Source organism: Taeniopygia guttata, chromosome 11 (genome assembly GCF_048771995.1).
Source record: "Taeniopygia guttata chromosome 11, bTaeGut7.mat, whole genome shotgun sequence".
In the NCBI taxonomy this organism is placed as follows: domain Eukaryota; kingdom Metazoa; phylum Chordata; class Aves; order Passeriformes; family Estrildidae; genus Taeniopygia; species Taeniopygia guttata.
This window is the reverse complement of record NC_133036.1, coordinates 4,057,499-4,070,731: the sequence shown is the minus strand read 5'-3', so window position 1 is coordinate 4,070,731 and position 13,233 is coordinate 4,057,499. Positions and strand designations below refer to the sequence as shown.

At 45.2% G+C, this 13,233-nt stretch overlaps 1 protein-coding gene across 2 annotated transcripts in view; it reads right to left on the bottom strand.

Moving 5' to 3' along the window:
- Positions 1-13,233, bottom strand: part of GNAO1 (G protein subunit alpha o1) — a 140,614-nt gene that overhangs the window by 84,532 nt on the left and 42,849 nt on the right. For both annotated transcript variants that reach the window (XM_004174988.6, XM_002190150.7), the window contains exon 3: positions 6,675-6,816. In XM_004174988.6, coding sequence (XP_004175036.1) covers positions 6,675-6,816 — 142 coding nt within the window. The remainder of the gene's footprint in view (positions 1-6,674; positions 6,817-13,233) is intronic.

The following is a 13,233-nucleotide window of genomic DNA, read 5'->3' as shown; positions in this document are numbered from 1 at the left end:
CTGGTCAGTGCTTTTGTAGGACATTTAGCTATAAGACTCATCTCAGAATTCGGAAGGCAGTATGGACAGCAAGTATCACCAACCTACAGGGCCTGGCTGATGCCAAGTGTTCACCAAAGAAACAGATCTGGTGGCATTTTAAGGTGTGACCACATCTCTTATTCTCATCTGGCTCCCTGAGAAATGATGCTGAAGTGCTTCACAATACTTTTTTCCCCCAGAAATGTGTTTCTTAGGAAAAGATTTCTGACTGCACAGAGGGACTGGAAGAGCAGGTTGAACTTCTATTCCACCCTGTCCCCTGACTGCTGCCCATCTGTGTCCAGGAGAACCCAAAAAGCAGATCCAGTGTTTACTTTAGAGTGAGGTTGCCATGCCAACACCATGGATATCATCCTGAAGCAGGACCAATGCGAAAAACATCAAGCTGGCACATCAATGCTCAGCAAGGTGGCACCTTCCAGCGAGCCGCCTTCCACACGACACGCGTTTCCAACGTGCTACGTGACTGCCGCCCACTCTCCCCTGCCTCCCTTTGGATCCATTTCAAGAGGCCTCTTTCATTTTTTAGGGATTTTAACTAAAACTGGTACATTGGGCCTCCCTGGGGAAGTTTGGCTTCTTAGAGCTCTTGTGAGTGATTAACAGTCTTCTGCTGAAAGAGAGGTTACTGGTACAGCCTCTGGTGCAGCACTGGCCATGCAGTTCAGTTGCTTGCCTAAAGCATCCAGCTATTTCTCCTATTACTACTACATTTTCTGGCCATGATGTATTTGTAGCCATGACTCCAGTAGCTTTTTCTCATTTCTGATCACTATCTTTATTAGCAGCATGAATACATCAAAGCAGACACTGATTCTGAGGGACCTTTTTTGCCATGTGAAGATCACTGTAGGTTATAGACTTGCTGATCACGACTTCAGGTCTGCAGGAGCACAGAGCCAGGCTGTACTACTGCTGCTGCTGCTGCTGCAAAGCAAGGTCTCCCAGGTCCAGCCACAGGTCTCAGCTGACTTGGCTGGGATCCCTTCTGATTATGACAGAGTTTGACTCTCCCTAAGAGGCAGAGCAAAGGCATGGAAGTAGACCATTCCAAACTCTTTCAGCTGGCACAAAGTGCTATCATAAACTACCTTTGTGCTCTGCTGTTAATTTAGTGCTATCATTTATTAGGAAAGATCTTGTATTTTCAGGGGCTCAAAGGGTTTTCAAAGGAGGAAAATATATTAGTAGAATGTAGAAACTGATGCTTTGTTTAGAGAGACTTCAGAGATGGTGCCGTGAGGCATGTGGGTCATGCCCTGTGACCACGCAGGCAGAGCTTACTCTGGGCTTTCCCTTGTACTTTACTGTCTCACTCTTTCTCCCACACCCTCATTTTGCAGCAAAGATTCCAAATACATTGGCCATCTTGGCCAGCAACCACAAGCATTTCTTGAATAAGCCAAGCATCTCCCTGGCAACAAGGCAGGCTGTGACAATAACAAGTGCTTTCCTCTCTGTTTCTTGTTTCCCCCTTCTCAAGAAATGCCCTGCCCTTTATTTGTTCCCCACCCCTCAGAAACAGAAAAAATGTGCCTTGTAGAAGGACCAAGAGGGAGGTGAGTGAGAAATATGGCTGCAGCCTTAATGGAAAAGTGACAGACCTTTATGAAGGGCAGGCTGAAATATTTGTCCTGGACTGTTACGTGGGATTTGTACTGGGTCTGATACGGTACAGCAAATATGATTATATGTAAGCTGTGACTATTGCAAGAAGACATTGTCTGCAGCTGCATATCTGAACAAATGCTGACACCAGGTGAAAAATGGCACATCTAGTGCCACCTGTTTATTCCATTTTCCCTTTTCTTCCACTCCATCCTGCTCTTCTACAAAGCAGTCCTAAGTTCCCACCACTTACAACAGCAGACCAGCAAGGACTGGCTACATCCTCAGTCAAGCAGCACAAGCCCAAGAATCCTGTGTCCATGCCCTAGATCATCACCCAGGTAGCTAAGGGAGGCTTCCTACCAGCACAGCAGTGCCTGATTAACCTCACCTGCCCTCCCTGAAGTTATTAGCAGCCTTTTTTGCATTTCTGAGAAATCTTGGGCTGGGGACATACAGTAGGAGCCAGCTGGTCTAAACAGATACCTGACTCAAATGAAGTAGCACAATGTCTTGAGCTGACAAGTACAAAAAGCCAGTTATGCAGGAGCAAGATCTTATGAAAGAGAGATCCTCCCCCATGCTGCTCCCCTCCAGTGCCTGGAAGGCAGCAGGTGACAGTGGCTGCGACATTGCTCCTGCCACTGCCAAACAAGAACAAGAGGAAGAGGGCAGCTCCTAAAATCCCCTTTTGGCATGTGCAGAGGGGAAGGGGCTGGAGGCACCAGGTTTCTACAAGCACCTCTCTGTTCAGACTCAGATTTGACGTGGACCTCTTTGCCAGCCACCCCGGGTGAGCTCTTCAATTACACTACAGAAAGTTTTTTTTCAAGGCTACTAGCTAGTATTTTAAAATGTCCTAGCACATCTTTGTGTGGCTCACAGTTCAGGAGTTGCAGACCGTACACAGCAGAAGGTCACCACAGACACATTTTGCTACAAAGTCCGAAAGAAAAAACATCCCAATCAAAATATTTTAACACTTCAGCAGCTTTTTAGTTTTCCCTTTCATAGCTGAAGCAGAGACATGTCCAGACTCACACTGGGAAAAAGTTTGATGTGAAGATCACTGCCTGGCACCTCTGGACCCCTAAAGTGCTAAACCTGTGACCTCTCACCTCAGACACTTGGATCTGAGCCATGCAACTGATATTTGCATTCTCTGTTGAGTACTTTCTGAACAATTCCAGCCTGTTTCTGTTTGGTTTATGAAAATATGAGTATGTTCTACAGCTGCTTTCATACCAGCCTGCACAGGGCAGGATGTCCATTGCAGCTTGAGACCAATCCAACCTGAAGACACCTCCTCAGGCCCCCCAGCCTAGCTGCAGCTCTGGCATTTCACCAAAGTGGGATTGCAAGTCTGCATTTCCAAGCGGGTTCTGGGATCAGCATTAACCCACAGAGGAAGAGACCTTATGCTTCTTCTGGCTGGGGTTTCTGAAGCCAGACTTCGGAACTAGATTTTCAAACAGAGATATGAAAATCCATCCTTACCCTGCCCTTCCTGCTTGATCCTTTCCAAACACTTGGACTGACTTCTAGATTCCTGGTTTCAAACCTCCATTTCCCATTTCCTCTGCCTGAGTAGTACACTGAAATGGAATCAGTGAGGAGCTTGTTTTATTAATACATTTGCACTTTAGAGGACCATTTAATCCACATGCTACATATTACAGCCTGACTCTTTCCTGCCTGTTAATCTGATTATCAAGGTAAGGACTGAGTAGTGCCCTACAGACCAGCTGGAGAGTCCTGAGTAGGCAGGCAAGACTAAGCTTCTGCCTCTCTCCCTGAGTGTAACCCCTTGTCTTGTCAGGGATCCAGACCCAGGGCAGTGGTGGCTTTGGAGATGAGAAACACCCACGGATGTCACTTCTCCTGCAGCTGGCTCCTGCCTCCTTTTCTGCCCACCCTCTCGTAACATGTGAAGGCTTTGTGACTTTGCACTTGCACAGCTTTTCTGGAGTTTCAGCCTGGCCTTCCATGCTGTGCACAGTGACAATGTGCTGTGAGCTGGCAGGATGTGCTCCTGCCTCCTGTGCTGAAGGTCACAAAACAAGGACCTGGGTGCTGCCCACAGACCATGAACCTTTCGAGAGCTGGGCAAAACTGCAAGAAAACCCGCTGCCCTGTACAAGGAGCACACATAAAAGTGAAATCTGACACATAGGCTGTTTTGTTCTCAACCTGGGACAAGTCCTTATCAGCAGAGAGGTCTTTTTGGGTCCTATTTCCTACACTGATCTTACTTTGACTGCCAAAAGCAAAGGGATTTAGTCTTCCCTCATTCTTTTCATTCCATTAGACTAAATACTGGTGGTACAATTATGGCCAGGAGAAAAATGAGAACAGTGAGAAGATTTAGTTATTTTCTGTTCTGCATAACAACATGCATTTATTAAGTAGGGGAGGGGTTTTTTTTTTGCTTTGATCATGGTTGAGGTACCATTTGTAAGGGATGCGGGTGCAGATCCATCTCCCGGAAAGTGGGAGGGGGGAAGCAGTAATAGCCAAGTGGTCTCTGGGGAAAATCTGTCCTAAGCCCAAGCCCCCTCCTTTCCTGCTGCTGAATCAGGCTGGAGCAGCCACAGCTTTGGCTCCCCTTCCTGAGCTCCCTTCTCTTGGGGGCTTAAGTGATGAGTAGGGGAAAATCCCCCACTAAAAGATTTGCATTGGAAACCCTTGGCTGAGGAATGACTTTTAAAATAGAAAAGCTTTGCCTGAAAAGGGATGAACTGTGTAGCATAATACTCAACAAATCGTCTGTTTAATGGCCTCTTTTTTAGCAGCTGTGCATTAATAACAAAAGCAGGGCAGCAGAAGCCATGTGCTTCTTTGTAAGATTAAAATAAATACTATTTCATACTAATACCAGCAACTTTCTGAGCCTAAGAGAAAGGAGCATGTAGAAGATCACAGCCTGAGAGACTTGGTTTCCTTCCCTTAGTTTCCCTTTTACCCTTGGTTTCCTTTTCCTTTGTCTGCTGCTGGATGGAGAAATATTTCTGCCATCTATGAAGGGAACCGATACACTGAACCACCCTCCCAGACAGTGGTTTGGTTTATAGTGGTTTGTGGTAGGCTTGTCTCACACAGTCAGCATGACACCATTGTAAGACAGGAGTAATTCTTCCAGAACTACATCTTAGGGGAAATAAGGCTGGGGAGAACTTAATCAAACTTACTTTTTACTTTGCAAAGCATAATACCAGATCTCTACTGCCATAAACCATAAACTGAAACAACAGTGGCTCACGCTAGACATAAGGAGAAACTTTTTCATCACAGTCTAAGAGCAGTGGAGCAGGCTGCCCAAAGGGGGTGCGAAGTCTCCATCCTTGAATGATTTCAGACCCAACTGGGTAGAGCCCTGAGCAACCTGGTTTGACCTTAGACTTTACCTGAGCAGGGGTTGGGCTCAACACCTCCTGAGCTCCTCTCCAGCCTGAGTTATTGTACAACCCTAGGAACATTTGGCATCTTTTCCATGGGAATATGAACGGACACAACATTTTGTTCAGCTCAATACTCCACCTCTCGTTCCTGGCAGTCCTGATAAGAGCTCTCCTCCTCCACCCCCTGTACTGTGCCAGGCCTGGCACTAAAGCAGTGATGAGTTTTGCCTCCTCAAATTAGGACTTTAGGTGTTTAAAAAAATTTTTTACATTTTAAAGCTGTCAGCCACAGACTATTTATCAGACATGGAGAATGACTTGTTTCTGTTTTCCTAGGCATAGGTTTTAGCTGAGCGAGATTCGTTGCCTTGCTGAGAGCTGAGTCACTGAGTAATCAACAGATTAATGTATTCTGTTTGAAAGCCATCAGCATTAGTTCTCGGCAAGCTCACAAGAACTCCATTATGGTATCATCTCCACGTTTGGGATGGAAATGTCTCCAGGATTTAGAGTTCCTACGGGAAAATCCCTAGATGCAAAGAAATCAAAGTACCTCTTTGTGATTGGGAGAAATAAGGTACCTTCTCATACAGTAATACCACAGCAGGATTTTGGCATGCCTTCTAGTGAATGCTTTTATTATCAACACTCAGATAAGGAGTTTGGAGTATGTTGTACATCTGTCATTTGATAGCTACCCAAAAATAGTCATGACAAACTCACTGATATATAGGACTTTGCCTTTACCAGATCTTTAATTTGAAATTATTTTATTTCCAGTGAAATCAAGTAGTTTTACCTTCTCTGGGATTGCAGCATGCAAAAAGGGTGGTTTGACTCCACTCTAGGGTTCTGAGTTCCTGTGTGTGGGCTTGGTCTGAACCAGTAATGCAAGGCAGAGGCTGGCAGGGGCACCTCACAGAGGAGCCACTGTTTAAAAATAGGGAGCTGGTGAAAGTAATCACAGACTAGCAACTGTAAAAGGACAGGCTGGCCTAGGTGTGTGGTACAAGAAGGCTGCCAAGGATCACATAGTTGTTCTGATAAGACAGATGCCAGTGCTGCTGCCTAAGAGCCTGTCCATACCAACCTCGCTGAAGTAATACATCCCCTTCTTTGCAACCACAATTGCTGTTTGGGTACACTGAAATGGGGGATGTGTGAGCAGAAGCCAGTCAAGCCCCAGTGAAGTCAATCCTAAAAGCTTTCCTACATTAGCAGGCTGGTGGAAGGGCTTTCAATGGCAGCAAGACTTCTCCCTGATTCATCAGTCCATGCAGCCTCTGTGTCCAGCACATGCACAGGAGACAGGACACATGCTCTCACTGTTTTCTCAAATCTATCAGTAAATCTGTCTAGGCTGTCCCTAGATAATAGATTATTTTTCTTCCCTGGCCTGACTAGAGCTAGAGCATGAGAGATTGTGGCTTTTGTGACACAGTGGTCCCCAGGGCTACACTTCCCAGCGTAAGTGTGCAAATGGCACATTGCATGCAATTGCGTCTCTGTTGTACAAAATGCATGTGCAGGAGGCATACAACAGTGATGTAAATCTCCCCTCCCTCCTTATCCTTCCAAATGCCTCCTGGTCATGGCCTGGAGTCTGCAGTGCTGATTTGAACTTACCCGTCGTTCCTTATCGCCGTACTCAATGCCCAAGGTATCCATGGCACGGACAATAGCTGCCAGTGACTGGATGGTGTTGCTGTAGACCACTGGCTTGTACTGCTTCACGTCTTCTCCCGAGAAGCCATCCTCATGGATGATCCTGTAGAAAATGCAAAGGATAAAAAACTCTTAAGAATGTAATTTCAGTGGGAGAGACATTTAAAAGACAGCTGTGCTCTTCTGAAGAGCACATCTGCTAGCTTGATTCACTTAATTTAGTCAGCATTTCTTTTTAAACCTTTCTGATTGTTCACCAGTAGTGTGTCTGAGCCCAGTGCTGGAATTAGCATCCCTTTTGCTCTCTATCAAGAAGGTTTTGTGCACAGTTGGTGCATATGGTACCTCCTTCCCAAATGAACTGCAAATGCTGAAGCCTGGAGCACCTTGTGTTCACATGCTCAGCAGTCACAGGGGGGAGATTTCCAGGTCCTACATTACCTTCCCAGTGAAGGTCTATGGAAATATGTTCAATGTGGACAAATGACCCTCAGATCAGATCTTAACCACTGAAACAAGTGATAGAAACCCTCTAGTTCTTGTCTAGTCATTTTAGTAGTAGTAACTTCTGGGGTACCTTACAAAAGGAACCAGTGTTGAAATACCCCTGTACACATGGGGCCTCAGGCTCAGAGGGAAAGTGTCTTAGTTATGAAGCACTTAAATACCCTCCACACTTCCTCCTCCCTCCTTCTCCTTTAGAATAATTGCTGAGATTTTTTTTTGCTTCAAGGCATGTTATGTTATCCCTTCCCAAGCAAGACAGGAATGTGACCCACAATCCTACCAGCTCTGTGCACTGGATGCTCTGTGCATTGGTCTCTATTAAACTATGCAAAGGAACTATCTTGCAGTCCCTTGCTTAGGTCAGAAAACTGACTCCTATAATTTATTCATCTCTAAGTAACTCCAGAACTACATCTGGATGTGTCTCAAAAAACAACTAGGATTCGCAGAACTAATTGTGTTTTGACAATAATTCTTCCCACTGAAGACATAAGTTATGTCTTAAATGTTGGAAGAGAGGATGATCTGCTTAGCTAAAATGAAATCCTTGTTTGTTAATCCTCAGATATCACTGGACAACAGAGGGTCCTTCAGTAACAAACCTGGTCTCTGATAAAACCTAGTACCCTTTCTGTAACAGGATTTTTGATTCCTTTTTTTTTTCTAATTCAGATACACAGCATCAAAAATCCTGACAAGTGCTGGCATCCCCTGGGAGAGAGGGAGCACTAGATCACACTGTGAGCTTGCAATAGATACAGTGCTGGGATGGAGAATGGGGCTGGATGCCAGCCCAGTGTTATTAACACATGACTACACAAAGAACAAGGCTGGTCGAAACATGCTGACCAAAACAGAGATCTCCTTCCCCTGATGTGAAGCTCACAGAAAGGTTTTCTAACACAAGTGACTGACTCTCTGCTGTCCCCACATCAACCTTTGCTTGCTCAACACTGAACACTGGGCTCTTGGGAGGAGCTGCTCAACAGCCCCTGAGTCCTGGGAAAACATGACTACAAGCAAAGACAACCTCAGATGGACAATAATTCAAATCAATTGGTGACCAGGATAATTTTAAGCTACTGATCTGAAGAACTGGGCAGAGCCCCTTGCTTGGGTACGCTCCAGCAAAGGCAAGTGGTGCTGGTGTGCTGGAAACGGGGCTGCTGGTTCCCCTCACCTAAGCTGAGGAGAACAGGGGTGGATGAAAACCTTTCTGACTTAGTAAATCCAGACTTGACAATTTGCCCAAAAAATTTTGATAGCTTGTTTTGATTTTGATGGAGTTATGGGCAACAGCAGATCTTGTACTCTGTAGCTTTTATTTCCTTTGAATCCAGTGATTGTGGTGAGGTTTGGAACAGAAGCAGTTGAATGATGGGAAGGAGGTGGGGCAGCAGAGCCATGCATGTATCAGCACTGGTCTCATGGATCATTTACTGTTACTCAGACAAGTTGCTGAACTTCTGGGAAATGTGTTTCTTTGCCAAAAGGAGCGGCGAACACAAAGAGTTATGGGTGCACAAGGCAAAAGGATCTGCATCAATTCTGTTTGAATTCAAGAGAGACTGTACAGCAGCACTTCCTCCCAGCTCTGGGCATGACAGCACAAAGCACAGCAGAGCAGGGGTCCCTGGGGGGGGCAGGCAGGCGGTTCATGAAAGCATTGCCAGGAATAATTCATTTTTTTCTGGATGGTTGGCTCGTGGCTGGATTTTGGGGCAAGCAAAATTAAATGCTGGGTTTTGGGCAACTAAGAAAAGGAAACATAAGAGGGGGAAAAGGGCAAGGACAGGCACAAGGGGCAGTGTAATGGCCTCAAGAGGATGCTGCTGAAATTTGTTTAGTCCAGCTGTTGGTCAGGATGGAGGAGATGGAAGTGATGCCTACAGCTTGGGCTGGATTTGTTTCTGGCTTGTACTGACATACCTCAACTCGAATTCATAAGGCAAAAAGAGACCTGAACAGCTGTATGGGAAAAGAGGTGAGCTTTGGTTTCTGGTCTTCCTCAGAGTTTAAACCATTTTTAGCTTTGTGCCATGAAGTTGGTTACTGACATTTTCACTTCTAAATACTCCAAGCCAGTAAGTTCCCTATGGAGTAACAGGGCTCCTTGTGCCAAAGGAGCAGAATTGAGGGATGGAGAGTGGCTCTGGGATCCCTTAGTGAACACACTGAGGCTGAGCAACAATGCTGCTGTCATTCAAACAGAAGTAAAACTGGTACTTTGAAAGGGGGCAGAGATAAAACACCCCAACTGTTCCTGTGTGAAATCTCTCTAGAAGGCAGCCATGGACACTGAAAGCAGCACTGTGGATGCCAGTATGGAAGTTTTGCTGTCAGAAGTACCTATGGATTAATAAATCATGCAGTGAGCACATTATCTAATATTTGAGTGAGCCAATCCCCCCTGACTCCTGGTCCAAAGCCTGCTAGGACACTGTGAACTGGTTTATTGTCCTATATGCTTTTCACAAATGTTTCTCCATTTGCTTGCCTTGGCAATCTGATGGCTCCAATCCTGTAGCAGCTTTTTCCATAGTCCCTTGGAAACGTCCATGCTGCCACTCACCTGTTTGGGATACACCTTTCTTCTCGCCTGCTGTTGTGCTTTACTGTCTAGAGGACATTTAAAGCTCTAACACTACTCCTGGGAGGTATCTTGCTATAGGACATGGCTTGAGCCAGCTCCTGGTGCCACAGGACACAAGAAGCAGCGAGGTTTGTGTGCTGTAGTGAGCTTGACCATTAAAAACACACAAGTGTAGGAACTAACAGAAGTGAGCAGCATGCCAAGACTGTAAAATCTTTACAGGTTTAGGCAGGGTAGGCTACTCCTTACCTGACCTCCAAATTATGGGAGCAGAGGGTTTTCAGCACCAAAAATGTGAATCCTTAGTTTTCTAAATGGCGTATATTTTTCCCAGTGTCTGAATTATAAAGGAAACTGCTGCAGGCAGGTTCCTCCTTGCCACACTAGAACTGGTTCTCTCCAGGGCAAATGAAGAAAAGGGATTTAAGAGGATCCCTAGGGGCTGTAGAGGGGGGGAGAAAGTGCTGTAATTTAAAAAAGTGATTCTGAGCAATTAAAAAGCCATTTCATTCACCAAGTGACTAATAAAACACTGTGCTCTGAATGGAATGGTGAGAGACAACTGAAGCAGCCTGATTGCCTAAGGTACCCATTAATGCCTGCTCCTCATCCCTCAGCTGCTAACAGCAAAACCCATATATTGGCAGGTTGTGTTGTTGTACTCATTTCAGAACGGCAGTAACAAGCAGGTATTTGCTGGAGAAAATGGTTGCACTGCAGATCAGATCTTCTGCCATCCCCCAGCAAGTCGTCAATCCTGAAGAAGTGCCCAGTGCCTCAGCAATTATTGCTTAATTACAAAATAAATGAAATACTTGGAAACAGGGGGTGCATTCTGCATAGCAGCTTGCTTTGGCTTCCGTTCAACAAAGCACTTACGTGCCTTCAGCCTTTCACTACACAACAACTGCAAAGAAGGCAAAGCCAGAGACGATTCTGCCGCCCGTCCCTGCTGACACGCACGGCTGTGGAACAGCGGCTCTGAACAAAGCCATGGCAGCTCCGGTGCACTGGGGCTGGAGCTCAGCTGGGGGCTGATTCCACCAAGGAGCCACTTTGCCCAGGTCACTCCTGAGGGAAATACCTGTCTATCACCCTGAAAGCTGCCTGGAGCAGAGGCTACAGTCATCATCATTCCCATACATCAGTCCCAGCCAAGCTATTCTGGTGCTTTCCTTCCAGCCCTTCCAACCTGAGCCAGCTTTAGTCAACACACTGACACTTCCCTACACCTTCTCAAGCAGGTCCTCCTCTTCTTCTTTGAGGCACAGTGTCCCAGACTAGACCCAGTCCTCACATCTCCAGTCTGCCAAGATCATTTGAAGCTGTAAAGTTTATCCTCTGATGTGCTGAAGCACATCTCCCAGCTCCATATCACTTCCAGGGGTAAGTAATGATATATTTCCATCCATTTTTCACTGATGAAAATTTAGAAGGAAATTGACACAGACCCCAGTGGATTCCTGGCTGACAGAGTCCGCTGCTCTGACCATAAGCCACTGATAACTGTTTACTTTGGGAATGAGTTGTGCTACTCACCCATTTTTGTGTAAGACCTGTAGTTGGTTTATCTGCACTATTTTTCCAGGTCACTTTTTAAAAATCCAGTGTGACTCTGACAAATCCTTCCCAAAATCTAGATATGGCACCAACTATTGCTCTCCTACTTCTGCTGAGAAATCAAATGAGAATAGTTTAACATGCCTAATTTTGTATGATCCATGCTGTATGTCACTCATCTCCCTTTTTATCTCCTAGGTGGTTGCAAATTACATGATTGATAGTTCAATTCTCTTGAAAGCTTCTAGAAGTTGACTGGTCTATAATTCTTACTCCTCTTTTCTCCCTCTATATTTAGAGAGAGGCACCATGTTTACATTTTTTCTCTGTCTTCTGGTGCCTCACCTGCCCTCTAAGAGCTCTCAAGAGAAGTGTTTGTATTTCTGAGATGGCGCCTATAAGTATGTACAAAGAATTTCCTTAAATATGGCTGACCTGGAGGCATTTAGCCTTCCTAAACTTGTCCTTTCTGTGCCAGAAGGAGGGAGTGGCATGCTTAGCAGTGGAGATTTGTGGACACCCCTTCTTGCTTCCAGTGCTCAGCAGTCTTCATCCTTTTCACAGCTTCACATGCAGGTTCTCATGCCTCAACTGACACAGCCTTGTCTCATCTCCTGCCTTTTGTCATCACTCCAAAACCTCAAGCCAATGCCTCTGAAATATTTCCTGAAAAATTCAGGGACCTTTGTGTGGCTTCAAACTGAGTGCATCACTGTGAAAGACATACTTATAAACTTCCAACTGCCTACCAGAGAAAATAAAACCCATACTGTTTCTGTTTTACCTAAGATGATTTACTTTCAATCAGCAAGATGTTTCCAGCTGAATGAAGTTTTCCCATATCGATGCACATCCCTACAATTACAGTGATTTGTTTGAATAAAACCAGGCAAGAAATCACCAGGAGATTATTACACTCAAAGTGTATCGCAAGCAAATACCTTACAAATGAATGGTCCAGTTCCTATAAAAGCAGACGTGTTCCTCACCTTCACCTGGACAAATTAAGGAATTTAAAGGTCATTGCACAGCTTTCCTACAGAGCCCTTTGCCTTGGCAATGAGTTTCAGCTCTCAGGGCTCTGGAGCACGGAGCTGGTTGGGCTGGCAGTGGCACCAGCCTGTGTGCAGGTTCCCCCCAGCCTGGGTGCTCTGAGCTCCTCAGCAGCATCTCCTTCCCCGCAGGAAAGCTCAGGTCTGCACAGTGTTCCAGGTCCACAGGACACTGTGGGACAATGCAAGTGTGTGAGATGATGCTGGTGGGTGTAAAATGCTGTGTAAAAGGGAGGGCCATGGCAAAAGGGAGGTGGCATTACAGACTTACAGAGAATTTGTCCACAGACACATTTTTGCTCAGGCTATTGAGTCCCATCAGTATGTTCATGTTTAGGGTATAGACTGATCCAAGGTGGATTTTAGATGGGGAATCTTGGAACAAACACACATCACAAAATCTATTTTTGCTCAGAAAACTTTTATGATTTTTATCCCCTCCCTTCTTCACCCTTTTTTCTTCCAAAAATAGTCTTCCCTGTCTCCTACCCAGAAGCAGGCAGGTTATTCTGGTGGGGCTGGGCAGAGCTTGAGTCAAAAGAAAAAAATCTAATTCTGAAGAAAACTTTGCAATCTTTGTTTTCAATTGGGGAAAAACAGCACAAAAATCTGACTTTAATATGTAGAGAGGAGGATGATCAAATTCTGATGGAAAATCTCCTGCTAATCAGCTACTTTAAATTTATTTTTATCTTGATATGAGGTTAAAAACTTTGTTTACAGGGGAGTTATGAAGCTAAATTCCAGTGATTCTCTTCTCACTCATTTAATAGCCTGAAATGCGATTAAAAACTCCTGGATTATGTTA